Source organism: Hordeum vulgare, chromosome 2H, assembly GCF_904849725.1.
Source record: "Hordeum vulgare subsp. vulgare chromosome 2H, MorexV3_pseudomolecules_assembly, whole genome shotgun sequence".
Lineage (NCBI taxonomy): Eukaryota > Viridiplantae > Streptophyta > Magnoliopsida > Poales > Poaceae > Hordeum > Hordeum vulgare.
Window position 1 is genome coordinate 297,900,367 of NC_058519.1, and position 14,764 is coordinate 297,915,130.

Sequence of the window (14,764 nt, forward strand, 5' to 3'; positions counted from 1 at the left end):
GAAAGAGAATAGAAGGAAAAAATATGAGGAGACTGGAGGAAATATGACTCGGAGTCCGCCAAGCATTGTTCAAGTGCATGTTGAAAAGCAATTCCGGTCCTCTTTAGTTGATGTTAGTTGATCCACGCGTATCGTGAGAAGCAAAAATATGCACCGCGTCTGCTAATAGATAACCTCTAGTAAAAAAGAGAAAGGAGAAAAATAATAACCATTTTTAACAGAGAAAGAGAATAGAAGGAAAAAATATGAGGAGACTGGAGGAAATATGACTCGGAGTCCGCCAAGCATTGTTCAAGTGCATGTTGAAAAGCAATTCCGGTCCTCTTTAGTTGATGTTAGTTGATCCACGCGTATCGTGAGAAGCAATCCCAGTACTATTTAGTTGATGCTAGTTGATTCAAGGTATCTTGAAGTCCTATCTAGTTGATGGTAAATGTGTTTTTTCATATTTACAGAGTCAAAATGTTGTATTGGCACCAAAAACTCCCTTGATGTAGAATATCAGTCTCAACCCGACATCTAACTGAGATATAGACCATCAAACAAAGTCTCAGCTCTCAATTACTAGGCTGTCAAACAACTGCAACATGTCTCAAAGGAAAACAACCATGCTATCAAAAACACCCCATTTGGGTGTATCAGGATGCTCTTAGAGGTCACGCTACCAAAAACACCCCATTTGGGCGTTTGAGGATGCTCTTAGAGGGTCACGCGTGATCGAATCGACCAGGGACAGCTTCGTAGAGCTGGTTTTTTCGTTTGAGTATGCTCTTAGAGGGTCACGCCTCACGCGTGATCAAATCGACCAGGGATAGCTACGGAAGACTAGTTTTTTCTTATTTACAGCGCGCCTAGCGGGACCCTTTTTCTGCCTACAGATCCAGTGTCGGACAAATTTTCCGTTCCATTTTATTGAGATTAGGATACAGCTAAACCAATCTGTCAATAGCGGAGAGCTGGTGCAAAAGCATACCTCATTTTCCTCGTATATGTGCAAGGTTATCAATCAACACAGCAAGTCGGCAAATGTTCCAAGATCAAACAATCAAATGGCTATAAACATATGAATATGAATTGAAGTGAAGAAAAGAGTGCGATAAGATGGCATCAGTCACATCTAGTTAAAACTGTTGTCACAAAATACAGAACAAATTGTTCCCCGATTTACACAAGAGCCTCCTAACCAGAGCAGAGTTCAGGGTGGTCTCAGATTCTTGGCCTCACCCTACGGCCGCTCGTGTCGCCACCGTCCGACAGCTGTCCCCATACACTCTGGCTCTTCCCGCCACTACTGCACGGCTCCTCACACCCAGCAACCGTTCTCAGTATCTCCGACTGAAGTGATGGGCAGGTATCCTTGAGGTAATCAAACCCATCAGTCCGGATCACAGCTGCAGAGACATAAGGGTATCTGGAATGTTACGCAGCTTTATAAATATTAATTTTGCGCCACGAAAGCTACCAAACTGTCAACAAATGGTATATGAAGCATTAATTTCCAAGCTAGTGGTACCATGATGGGGTGGGGGGCGACAGTAACAGATCTAAATTGCTGAAAAAGACTATGCTAGTTGATCTAATTGCATTATTCTTGGTTAGCAAACTGCATGATCTAGCTGTTACGACCGGTACAACGTACCAACGGAGAAGGCCCAATGGGCAGGGTTAGTTACGGGCTTAGCCCAAGTTATCTTAGCTATCTTAAGAGTCCAAGTTATATTAGAGTCCAAGTTATCTAGGGTTTAGTAAAGGCTGTCCTATATAAACACATGTACCCCTGCGATATTAATCAGACAATAAACAGCATTCTGTTGTCGTCTCCCTCAGGAGACGGGAGCCCCAAACCCTAGCCGTCTCTCTCTCTCTCTCACGCAGCGATGACGCCCAACCGTCGGCGCCTGCGTCCCCAGCCTCGCCGCCCGCACTTCCACCCCTACAACCTATGCCCGAGACCTGGTAGAACCATAGCCTCTACCAATTTGGTATCAGATGGCTTGGGTTCGATGAGTTTGTCGGACCTTCCCACCACCATCGCCGCCACCACCACCTTCCCCGCCACCTCGCAGCAACCGCCGCCAGCCACCTCAGGTCCGGCCGCCGCCGGTACTACGGCCCTAGCGGCCGAGGCTGCCCCCGTCCTCTCCCCGGCGGAGATGTCCTCGGCGATCCGCGACCTCACCATGGCGGTCTCCAACCTCCGGACCTTCCTCCAGGCTCCGTATGAGACCCCGCCACCACCGCCCCGGCCACCGTCGCGCCCCAGGGCCTGCCGATCAACCAGGTCAGGTGGCCGTCGTCGCCGTCCCCGCTGCCTACGTGGCTCGACACGCCGACCTACACGACGGCACCGCTCCAGCCGACGGTGTTGCAGCCGCCCGCCAACACCTTCGGGGGGTTCGGCGGGTATACTGACTCAGTATGCCGGGAGCTCCGTGGTGCCGCAGCACCCTCCTTCCGCCGCGCTGGGTCGCCACGAGGGCGCCTACGCGGCTCCGCCGCACGTGCAGCAGCCGCCCCGCTTCACCAAGCTGGAGTTCTCCACCTACGACGGCAACGTCGACCCCCTGAACTGGCTCAATCAGTGCGATCAGTTTTTCAGGGGGCAACGGACCATGGCGTCCGGCCGCATATGGATCGCCTCCTACCACCTCCGTGGCGCCGCAAAGACGTGGTACTACGCCCTCGAGCAGGACGAGGGCGGGATGCCTCCGTGGGAGCGCTTTCGCGACCTGTGTCTCCTTCGGTTCGGCCCCCCATACGTGGGAGCCGCCTGGCCGAGCTCGGTCGCCTCCCCTTCACCACCTCGGTGCAGGACTTCGCCGACCGCTTCCAAACGTTGGCCTGCCATGCGCTTGACGTCACGGCTCGCCAACGCGCCGAGCTCTTCGTCGGCGGCCTTCCCGACCACATCTGCATCGACGTCGAGATGCGCGACCCCAGGACCTGCAGACGGCCATGTACTACGCGCGCGCGTACGAGCAGCGCGCCAACGCCCTGCAGCAGGCGTTCCCGGGCCGTCCCCCGACCCGCCCCGCCCCGGCGGCCGCCAACCCGACACGCCCCACCCTGCCGGCCACTACTGCAGCTGCTCCCGCGCCGACACGCACCTTCCGGTGCTTGACGTCGGTCGAGCAGCTCGAGCGGCGCCGCAAGGGCCTGTGATTCAACTGCGACGAGCCGTATGCGTCGGGTCATACGTGCGCCCGCCTGTTCTACTTGGAGACCGTCGACGACGCGGAGGTGGAGGCCCTCACCGTGGAGCTCGATGCCACCACACTCTCCGAGGCCGGCGTCACGACCGCCTTCGCCGTCTCCCTGCATGCCATGGCTGGCATCAAGACGGCAAAGACGATGCTGCTTCCGGTGACAATCAATGGGGAGCGTCTCACCGCGCTCGTGGACACGGGCTCGACGCACAACTTCGTGTCCGGGGACGCCATGCGCCGCCTCGCACTCCAACCGGCGGGCTCGGAGAAGTTCAGCGTCACCGTCGCCAACGGGGACCGCCTTGCTTGCCAGGGCGTGGCGCGGCAGGTTCCCGTCCTCATCGGCGACGAGCAATTCTCCATCGACTGCGTCGGCATCGACCTAGGCTTCTACGACTTCATCCTCGGCATCGACTTCCTGTCCACTCTCGGCCCCATCCTTTGGGACCTCGGTGTGTTGTCCCTCATCTTCTGGCGCGAGGGCGGGCGTCGTGTTCAGTGGACGGGCATTGCCTGTTCCGGCGCCGCGACTCCGCGGCTCCAGTTGATGGCGGACGCACTGGACGAGGCGCATCCCCTCCTGGCCGACCTCCTGCAGAAGCACAGCGACATCTTCGACGAGCCACAGGGCCTCCCTCCCGCGCGGCCCTGTGACCACCGCATCCACCTGCTGCCGGATACGGCGCCTGTCGCCGTGCGCCCGTACCGGTACCCTCGGCTGCAGAAAGACGAGCTCGAGCGTCAGGTGGCGGTCATGCTCGCACAGGGCATCATCCGGATTTCGACATCGCCGTTCTCCGCCCCGGTGCTCCTTGTGCGCAAGGCCGACGGCACATGGCGCTTCTGCATCGACTACCGCGCCCTCAACGCCCTGACGTCCAAGGACAAGTTCCCCATCCCCGTCGTGGATGACCTCTTGGACGAGCTACACGGAGCGCGCTTCTTCACCAAGCTCGACCTGTGCTCGGGCTACCATCAGGTGCGCATGCACCCTGACGACATCGAGAAGACGGTGTTCCGCACTCACCATGGCCACTTCGAGTTCCTGGTGATGCCATTCGGCCTCTTCAACGCGCCGACGACCTTCCAGGCCCTGATGAACGACGTGCTCAGCCCATACTTGCGCCGCTTTGTGCTTGTTTTCTTTGATGACATTCTTATCTACAGTGCATCTTGGGCGGAGCACCTACAGCACGTGGCCATCATCTTAAACGAGCTTCGAGCGCATCGTCTTCACCTCAAGCGCTCGAAGTGCTCGTTCGGCACGACCTCCGTCGCGTACCCGGGACCTGGGGCATGTCATCTCGGCGGACGGGGTAGAGATGGACGCGGACAAGGTCGCCGCCGTTGCCGCGTGGCCGACCCCGCGGTCACCGGGGCGCTCCGCGGCTTCTTGGGCCTCGCCGGCTACTACCGGAAGTACATCCGGGACTTCGGCCTCATCGCTGCACCACTGACACATCTCCTTCGACGCAACGCCTTCTCCTGGGACGAGGAGGCGACTACGGCATTCGAGGCTCTCCAGCGGGCGCTCATGACGGGACCCGTCCTCCAGATGCCGGACTTTGATATGCCGTTCGTGGTGGACTACGACGCCTCTGGCATCGGCTTCGGCGTCATCCTCCACCAGGGCGAGGGACAGCTCGCCTTCTTCAGCCGCCCCTTCGCCGCTCGCCATCACAGACTCGCGGCCTACGAGCACGAGCTTATTGGGCTGGTTCAGGCGGTGCGCCACTGGCGGCCTTATCTTTGGGGCCAGTCGTTCCATGTGCGCACGGACCACTACAGCCTCAAGTTCTTGCTAGACCAGCGCCTCTCCACCGTCCCGCAGCACCAATGGATCAGCATGCTCTTCGGCTTCGACTTCACCGTCGAGTACCGCCTCGGCCGTCTCAACACGGTCGCCGACGCCTTGTCCCACCGCGACACTAAGGATGTCGCGGACGATGTCGCCACGACTGGCACTATCATGTGCATCCGCTCCGGGCCATCTTTCGCCTTCATCGACGACATTCGCCGGGCAACTTCAAAGGCCGCGGACACACAGGGCCTGCGCCAGCGCCTTGACGCCCGCTAGCTGGCACCGCCCTGGCGCCTGGACGAGGGGCTGCTCCTCCATGGCCGCCGCATCTTTGTGCCCGACCATGGCGACCTGCGCCACCAGGTCCTGACCTTGGCGCACTCTGCAGGGCACGAGGGCGTGCAAAAGACTCTCCATCGTCTCCGTGCTGATTTTTACATCCCCGGTGATGGCGTGCTGGTCCGCGACTGGGTGCGATCGTGCGTGACGTGCCAGCGGAACAAGACGAAGACACGACAACCCGCGGGTCTACTGCAACCGCTGGACGTACCGTCCTAGGTGTGGGCGGATATTTCCATGGACTTCATCGAGGGCCTTCCCAAGGTGGGCGGCAAGTCCGTCATCCTCACGATGGTTGACCGCTTCTCCAAGTACGCGCACTTCATCACCCTGGGTCATCCATATACAGCCACCTCCGTGGCGCGGGCCTTCTTCGATGGCATCGTCCGCCTCCACGGTTTTCCTTCGTCCATCGTCAGCAATCGTGATCCCGTGTTCACGGGACATGTCTGGCGGGATCTCTTTCGACTGGCGGGCGTGAAGCTACGCATGAGCACGGCGTTCCACCCTCAGACGGACGGCCAATCCGAGGTGATCAACAAGGTGATCGCCATGTACATGCGTTGTGTTACTGGTTATCGTCCGCGAGCTTGGGTGGACTGGTTGGCGTGGGCGGAGTACTGCTACAACACCTATCACTCCGCCCTGCGCACCACGCCTTTCGAGGTGGTCTATGGGCGCCCACCTCCGACGATGCTCCCTTACGAGCCTGGGACGGCTTGGTCCGAGACGGCGAGCGACTTACTCCGCACCCACGACGACATTCTGGTTGAGGCGCGCCAGCGTCTTCTCCAAGCACAGCAGCTGGCCCGGAAGTACTACGATGCTCATCATCGCGAGGCGGAGTTCGCGGCGGGCGATTGGGTGTGGTTGCGCCTCCTCCACAGGACCACGCAGTCTCTGGACCAGCGCTCCAAGCGCAAATTGGGACCTCGCTACGCCGGTCCCTTTCGTGTGCTGGAGCGTGTCGACACACTCGCATACCGCTTGGAGCTGCCAGCTGGTTCTCGCCTCCACGACGTCTTCCATGTCGGCTTATTGAAGGCCTACCGCGGGGACCCTCTTGCAGCAACGCCGGCCCTTCCTCCTACTTCGGACGGCCGCCTCCTTCCAGCTCCCGCGCAGGTGGCGAAGGTGCTGCAGGCGCAGCAGTGCCGCGGCGTCTGGCATGTCTTGGTACAGTGGGCCGGCCTGCCAGCGGAGGAAGCGACTTGGCAGAAGCTCGACAATTTCCGCCAGCATTTTCCAGATGTTCAGCTCGAGGACGAGCTGTTTGAGAAGGCGGGGAGAGATGTTATGACCGGTACAACGTACCAACGGAGGAGGCCCAATGGGCAGGGTTAGTTACGGGCTTAGCCCAAGTTATCTTAGCTATCTTAAGAGTCCAAGTTATATTAGAGTCCAAGTTATGTAGGGTTTACTGGAGGTTGTCCTCCTATATAAACACATGTAGCCCTTCGATATTAATCAGACAATAAACAGTATTCTGTTGTCGTCTCCCTCCGGAGACGGGAGCCCCAAACCCTAGTTGTCTCTCTCTCACACAGCGACAGCGCCCAACCGCCGGCGCCTGCGTCCCCAGCCTCGCCGCCCGCACTTCCACCCCTACAACCTACGCCCGAGACCTGGTAGATCCCTAGCCTCTACCACTAGCATCTCAAAAAACTACTCCCTCTGTAAACTAATGTAAGACGTTTTTGTAGTTCAGAATGTAGTACTCCCTCCATCCTGAATTACTTGTCGGGGAAATGGAGTAATTCGGGATGCAGGGAGTACATTCTAACGCATCATATTTAACAGCTAGTACTAATCATGAAACATGATAATGCGACTTAGCAGTACAAACATATTTATACCTCAGGAAGCAAAGCAATACCACTGAGAATCATTATCTACAGTACAACATCAAGCTATGTATCTTCTAGACAAGATTCAACTTGCAACTGTACATGTTGAACAAATGTAACACCAGAAACTAAAAGCATGCACATAATCATTCCCCCGTCTTTTGGTTCATACTTTTACCGCTCCCTAAGAAAACCCCCATCAGCGACCACTGAGCAGCATGGCACTATGCAAATCTACAAACTGATTACTTGAATACCAGGCAAGTTTTTCGACTAAACATGAATTCATGTATGAATGCTACTACTATACCATGTGATGAATTTAAGTCGGATTTGATGTACAAGCTTAAGTACCTGAAAGATTTTCTGCGGCAAATTTTAGGCAAACAGCTTTAAGCTCCATGGCGTGGTGACTATCAGCCAATGCAAGAGTACTTGCAACTGAGGCCACAGAAATGTCTTTGCACAAGTAAGATTCACATAGCAATCTTAACCTTCCTAGGTCATACTTGTCTGCTGCAGCCAACAACTTTGCTGCCAGAGTATCAAATATAGAGCCCATGGAGCTTGATGCATCCAACTCATAATCATTAACGAGGGTATCTCTATAGATGAAATGAAGCATGGCCTGGAAGGAGTATACACATATAGTAAGTATACTTGCTCCCAGGTTATGGAGGAAGACACTGATAACAAATGAAATAGATACACACCTTAAAAACCTTGGGCTCCATATCATCAATAACAATCTCTTCCAGATCCTCACTCTCATTAACCTCATTCTTCTCTCCTTCTGATTCATCATCAAAAAGTTTGGATCTAAATACAGTAGACCGTGCAGCCAACACCAACTTATGGGCATGAAACCTCTCTCCACTCACATTAAGAATAACATCAACCCCTTCATTACTGTCCAAAAGAGAACCGAAGTGGTAGCCAATATCAGAGTCTGGAACCTGGATGGAGTGTGATCTGGAGTAATCAATAGTTGACACCACCACACCCACAGTGCAATTTATCTTCAAACAATCATCTTTAAGAAAGTCCGATGTTTCAAGAGCAGTTCGCCGAAAGAACCGTTTGTAACCCCTGAAATGAAGAATGAATATCAGAACCCGGAGAGTCCCAGAGGCTGTTCAAGGCTAGGGATCAAACGGGTAAGTAAAGTGTGGATTAAGATCGAAGTTCTCATTAAGACTTGCATTAAGGAATTCACACCTATACCTACAAATATCGTGGGTTCGTAACCATATCCAAGGTTCATATTTCGTATCGACAAAAAGGAACACCAAAGTTTCCAGATACCACTGGCAAGCAGATATATGAAAAAAACAATCCAGTTTTTTCTGATTGCAATTTGATCTTGGGGATGAAAATTAACTGAAAAGCTACAATAGTGCATTTTTTACGATTAAAAAACAAGACCTGAGCCTCCCAACGCCAGTGACATACCACCATGAAAAGCACAGTTTTATGATATAATTTTAATCATTGGTTATATTATACTATGGCCCAACATTTGGAACTCCTATGTTTTTAGCCTGACATGCATATCTACAGGAGCTGAAAGCAAATCAGGAAGAATTTGAATGAAAGCATTAGTAGGCTTTCAAATCTGAGCTCATCATGCTAGTGGCCTGAAGGCGCTGTTAAACAAGAGCTAGTGCTTTGTTTTCATTTCCAGCACATTTTGGTTACCAAACAGAAATCTCTGATTTCGTGGAAATGAGACTAGGGGTAACAGCTCTTCCATTTAAACCAAAGGTCACTTCATGATGTCCTAAATTGATAGTATCGACACACTTCAAAACACAACTATTCAAATGAAATGAAATTCAAGAGAAAACAATAGGCGAATAAATACCATAACATGTTGTAAGGACATAAGAGCATCTCCAACGGGCACCCAACCCGGCGAGCACAAAATATCTGTTTACAGCGCGCCCATCCCAAAATTTAGCGCGCTGGCTCCAGCGGTAGCCGAAACATTAGGCGCGCGCGCGGCACTCCAGCGGAAGCCCAAAAATGAGGCACGCGCGGGGCAAAATTCAGCACATTTTTTATCACATAGGATAAAAACGATACATAAAACATAGTTGCATATATAGTCTAGATAGTTAAAAAAAACTACAAAGCATAGCATAGATAAAAAAAGCCGATACAAAAACTACTCATGATCGTCGTCATTGGACTCCGACGCGCCGGTGTCCGATTCCTCCGGTCGTGATGAAGGCGTCACACCAGCGTTCATCGTCGGAGGACCAAGTCGACACTTCCTTCAGCTCCATCTGGAAGAGTGCGGCTTGCTTCCGCGTACGCCTATCTACACGATAGGCGGCTTGCTCCGCCCTCCTTTGCTCGAAGAATTGGCGCTCGTCGAGGACGTCCTGCAGGAACTGTCGGCGCCATGCCTCCATGGCATGCTCGTCCATCTGGCGCTCCCGCCTCCGGTTCCGGCGACGGTCCTCGTCGGTGACTACTCATGGACGAGGCGAAGGTTCTGCGCCAACTCCATCGTCATCACCTCGGGGAAGTTCATCTCCCTTCGAGGCCTGTTCAGGCGCCACGCCGCCGCGTCGAACGCGCGGGCGGCTTCCTCGACGGTGTCGAACGTGCCGAGGCCGAGGCGCATCTCGCCGGATCGGATCTCGGAGTAGAACGTGCCGGAGGGGAGCGCGTGGACGCCGCGGTAGCCAGAAGTTCCACGGCGGCACAGCGGCATGTTGGCGCGGTGGCGGCGAGGAGAGAAAGGAGGCAGAGGGGCGCGTGGTGAAGCAAGGGAGGGTGCGTGGCGGGACAGAGGTGAGCGCTGCATTTTATAGGCGCGCTCGACGCCACGCCTCAAATCTAGCGCGCACCCGCCCGCCTTTTCCCCTGTGCGCACGAGTTTGCCGCATCCACTGAAGCGCGCGAAACCGTCCCGCGCGTCCATTTTAGCGGGCGGGCGCGTTTTTTGGCGCGGCCGTTGGAGATGCTCTAAGTACTCAAGATTGACTATTAAAGCAGTTTGGTTCCATGGTATAAAAAGGAGTCACTCCAAACACATTGCCTTGCACACAATACAGTCCACCAAGCAATTACTCTACTAACAGAAGATGTGGGTCTTAAACACAACCAAATAGTTGCAAAACATATTATAAATGGCAAAAAATTCACTAACCAATAGATCTGTTAACATATGTAAACGCAAGAATTACCAATCAGCAACCTAATCAAATGACATTATGCTTTATGATGAAAGCATGTAAAAGTAAAGGATAAGTTCACTATTTATTTATTTATTTGAACAGGGGAAGGGCCCCGAAGGACCCAGAACTGCATTAGTCTAAGTGGTGCAAAGTACATCTTACAAACAGGACCCCAAAGATAACTGAAAATACAGACACGTCCCTGATTCTTATGAAAAGGACCCCGCATAAAGTTGAAAAAAGCGATCGGGTCCAAACAGTTCTCCGGTGGATCCAGTCCTCGCCGCCGCCGGGGAAGAACCACTTGGTCCGGCGAGACCTCTATGGCTTCACCACATACTCCACTTCAAGCAGCACTACCTCCCTTCTTGGCATCAACGTCGGGAGGAATAAGATTGGCCGCCATTCGGCCTGAAGATTCAGCAACTTGTCGGAGAAGGCCGGCCAGCCGTCGAGGGCGTCGTAGCTTCACTGTATCCACTGCTGATTGTGCTCGGGATCCCATCCATCGCCTTTAGTATCGCAACGAAAGCCCTTTTCTTAATCAGGGGCCGACACCACCCTCGTCGGAAGCTAGGATCCGACGAGACAAAGCACCAATGGAGCAAACCACCTTGGGATCCCCTCTCAATATCCCTTCCGCCACCACGACGGCCGGGAGGAAGCGAGAGAATCACCAGAAAGGCTTGTCCCAGTGCCCCATCGAGCTTATTATGGGGGGATTCGCCAGATCCGGCACCTTCCTTAATCCTCCATCATGGAGGTTGTTCAAAAGGGCACGGCGGCAGCAACCAGATGATGCTCGCAAGCTCTGGTGACCAGCTCCCCAACGGCATGTCACCAAACCACTGCACAAGGCCGAACAGTACTAAAAGTCCAAAAAACAAGCCTACATCTACTACTACTACTATGGACAGGAGCAGCCTCATCCCCACTCCGCGCGGCGGCGGCGCCAGAGGAGAAAGAGAGGGGAGTCAGGGAAATGAAGGAGACTCTCAAGGGAGGAGGAAGAGAGAAGGAAATGGGCTAATGGCACTAGCACAGGAAGTTGGATTTACCTCTTCTTATTAGATAAAATAAATTAAGGGATAAACCTTTCATAAAAAAGGATGTGTGTGCTACCATTGAGATTAGGCAAGCAATATGAAATAGTTCTTAAGCATCTCAAGTCTCTTCCTTCCAGCCAACTCTACCTCTTCATTCCTCTCTACCCTACGGGCAGTTCATCAATCGAAACATTACACTGAGCCTACCTTTTATAGTGTTTATTCACAATGTGTACTTTCATCAACATGATCAACTGATGGGGATAGCACCACAGAAAAGCAACATATTACACCAGATTAGGACAGACAAAATCAAAATTGTAAAGCTACTGATGCATAACATATTCAACAGATCAAAACCAAATAATTCAAATAGTAACATTAGATTGGATCGAACTAATAGACAACAAGTAGCAGACAACCCTCGTGGCTGTACTAGAACACCAAAAACGGATACCTAACTATCACCTAATAATTTTGACATCGGCTGAAGTTGAATCCCTAGACTAAAGCATGGCAACTAACCCCAACATGCCAGCACTAACCTCAATCGAATCACAGGCTCAGTTGTCCTAGCTAAATCTCCACAAACGCCAATTATTCAATGTCAGTGTCATAGTTCATACCAGAACAAGTTCAACCAAAGCAGGAGGGTTATTCAGAGGCGCCTGCTTACCACATGGAGCCTCGGTACTTGAGGGTGTAAGGCCCAGACTCGAGCGAGCGATCGAAGTGGGAGTGGATCTTGTGCTTGCCCTTGCCGCTCTGGTCCTGCAACGTGAGCTCAAAGAGAGCGCGGACGTCAGTGCCCTCGGAAGCGAGCGCGATGAAGACGGAAACGTAGGCGGAGTTATCCTCGGGGTTCTTCCCGTCTGGGTAGAAGTAGATAGCCCACTGGTATCCCCCCACGGTGAAGGTCTCGCTCGCGATGTGCTTCCCGACGCCCATCCCCTTGGCGAGGGAGTAGCCCTGGATCACGAAGCGGTGGGAGCCGTTCACCGTCTCCGTCACGGAGCGCGAGCTGGTCGGGGACGCCGCCATGTCGCGCGACGACGGTGCGCCCGTGGCTGCAGGGGGGGCAGGTCCCGGCGGCGGCGAGGCGTCACCGGCGTCGTCGTCCATGGGAATAGGATTGGCTAGGGTTAGGGTTACGGTAGAGGCCAGGATTGGGAAATTTTCGGCCGATTGGGCGTACGGGTGTTTGGTTTGGTTCTGCGAGTGGGGCGTCCGTGCCAGCCACGGATGAGAAGAAGCCATACGTGGCCAAACGGCGGGCCGGCCCGGCACGGCACGGTCCGGCCCGCCGTAATTGTGCCAGGCACGGACACGGTCCGCCTCGGCCCGATACATGGATCGTGTCATGCCGGCCCGCGTGCCAGCCTCCCAGGCCCAAGCACGGCACGTGGCCTAATCGGGCCGGCCCGGTGGCACGCTCGGCCCGCAGCATGCTGGCTGATTTTATTAAAAAAAATCCCAGCCCCCGCTTCCCCTTTCCCGCCTCTCGCCTCGCCAGTCTCGCGGCTCGCGCCCTCGCTCCCCGCTTTCCTGCCCCGCTCCCGCCCTTTCCCACCTCTCGCCTCGCCAGTCTCCTTCCCGCCCCCGCTCCCCCCTTTCCCGCACGGCCGCTCCCCCCGCTGCACAAAACGTTCGTGGCCACCTAATCGTGTCGGGCCGTGCCGGCACGCGGGCTCAGGGTGGCAGCCCGGGCACAACCCACGGCGTGCTCGTGCCTGGCCCGAGCACGATTAGCCCGTGTCGGGCCCGGCCCATGTCGTGTCTGGCTTGCGGGCATTCGGGCCGGCCCAGCAGGCACGACCTGTTTGGCCAGGTTTGGGTGAAGCTAATGTTGGGTAACGTAGCATAAATTCAAAAAGTTTCCTACGCGTATTCAGATCTTTCTATGGAGAGACCAGGAACGAGAGAGGGGTGAGTGCATCTTCATACCTTTGAAGATCGCTAAGCGGAAGCGTTGCTAGAACGCGGTTGATGGAGTCGTACTCGCGACGATTCAGATCGCGGTGTGATTTCGATCTAGTGCCGAACCACGACACCTCCGCGTTCAACACACGTGCAGCCCGGTGACGTCTCCCGCACCTTGATCCAACAAGGAGGAGGGAGAGGTTGGGGAAGATCTCCGGCAGCACGACGGCGTGGTGTCGATGGAGAGACGAGGTCTCCCGGCAGGGCTTCGCCAAGCACCGTGGGAAAGGAGGAAGAAGGGGGCAGGGCCGCGTCGAGGGAGAGGGGAAACTGTGTGCAAAACAGCCCCAAAACCCCTACTATATATAGGAGGAGGGGAGGGGTGTCACCCGTAAGGTTCCCACCCTAGGTGGTGCGGCAGCCCCCAGATGGGAGGTGCTGCGGCCAGGGCAGGGGGAGGGGTGGCGCACCCCTAGGTGGGCCTTAGCCCAGGCCCACCATCGCCTAGGGTCCCCCCCTCTCCACCTCCTGCACCTTGGGCCTCCTTGTGGGATGCGCACCAGCCCAGTTTGGGTTGGTTGCCCTCCCTCTTTTGGCCCATGCTACCTCTTGGGGCTGGTGGCCCCTCCCGGTGGACCCCCGGGACCATCTCCGGTGGTCCCGGTGGTCCCGGTACACTACCGGTGACGCCCAAAACATTTCCGGTGTCCAAAACCATCCATCCTATATATCAATCTTTACCTCTGGACCATTCCGGAGCTCCTCGTGACGTCCGGGATCTCATTCGGGACTCCGAACAACTTTCGGTAACCTCGCATAACAATTCCCTATAACCCTAGCGTCATCGAACCTTAAGTGTGTAGACCCTACGGGTTCGGGAGACAGGCAGACATGACCGAGACACCTCTCCGGCCAATAACCATCAGCGGGGTCTGGATACCCATGGTGGCTCCCACTTGCTCCATGATGATTTCATTGGATGAACCACGATGTCAAGGATTCAAATCAATCCCGTATACAATTCCCTTTGTCTTTCGGTATAGAACTTGCCCGAGATTCGATCGTCGGTATACCTATACCTTGTTCAATCTCGTTATTGGTAAGTCTCTTTACTCGTTTCATAGCACGTCATCGTGTGACTAACTCCTTAGTCACATTGAGCTCGTGATGATGTCCTACCGAGTGGGCCCAGAGATACCTCTCTGTCACGCGGAGTGACAAATCCCGATCTCGATTCGTACCAACCCAACAGACACTTTCAGAGGTACCCGTAGTGCACCTTTATAGTCACCCGGTTACGTTGTGACGTTTGATACACCCAAAGCACTCCTACGGTATCCGGGAGTTGCACAATCTCACGGTCGAAGGAAAAGACACTTGACATTAGAAAAGCTTTAGCATACGAACAATACAATCT

General features: G+C 54.4%; 1 protein-coding gene across 2 annotated transcripts; it reads right to left on the minus strand.

The window, feature by feature from the left end:
* Window positions 1-1,034: 1,034 nt before the first annotated feature.
* On the minus strand, window positions 1,035-12,641 carry LOC123426126 (BTB/POZ and MATH domain-containing protein 5-like). 2 transcript variants are annotated; one of them, XM_045109909.1, is made up of 4 exons: window positions 12,104-12,641; window positions 7,907-8,282; window positions 7,548-7,821; window positions 1,035-1,391 (listed from the first exon to the last, which is right to left on the minus strand). In XM_045109909.1, the coding sequence occupies exons 1-4, from the start codon at window positions 12,547-12,549 to the stop codon at window positions 1,207-1,209; spliced, it is 1,281 nt and encodes a 426-aa protein (XP_044965844.1). In that variant the 5' UTR covers window positions 12,550-12,641; the 3' UTR covers window positions 1,035-1,206. The 2 variants fall into 2 exon arrangements, with proteins under 2 accessions (XP_044965844.1, XP_044965845.1); XM_045109910.1 differs by having other exon boundaries at window positions 1,297-1,411.
* Between the last annotated feature and the right edge of the window lie 2,123 nt (window positions 12,642-14,764).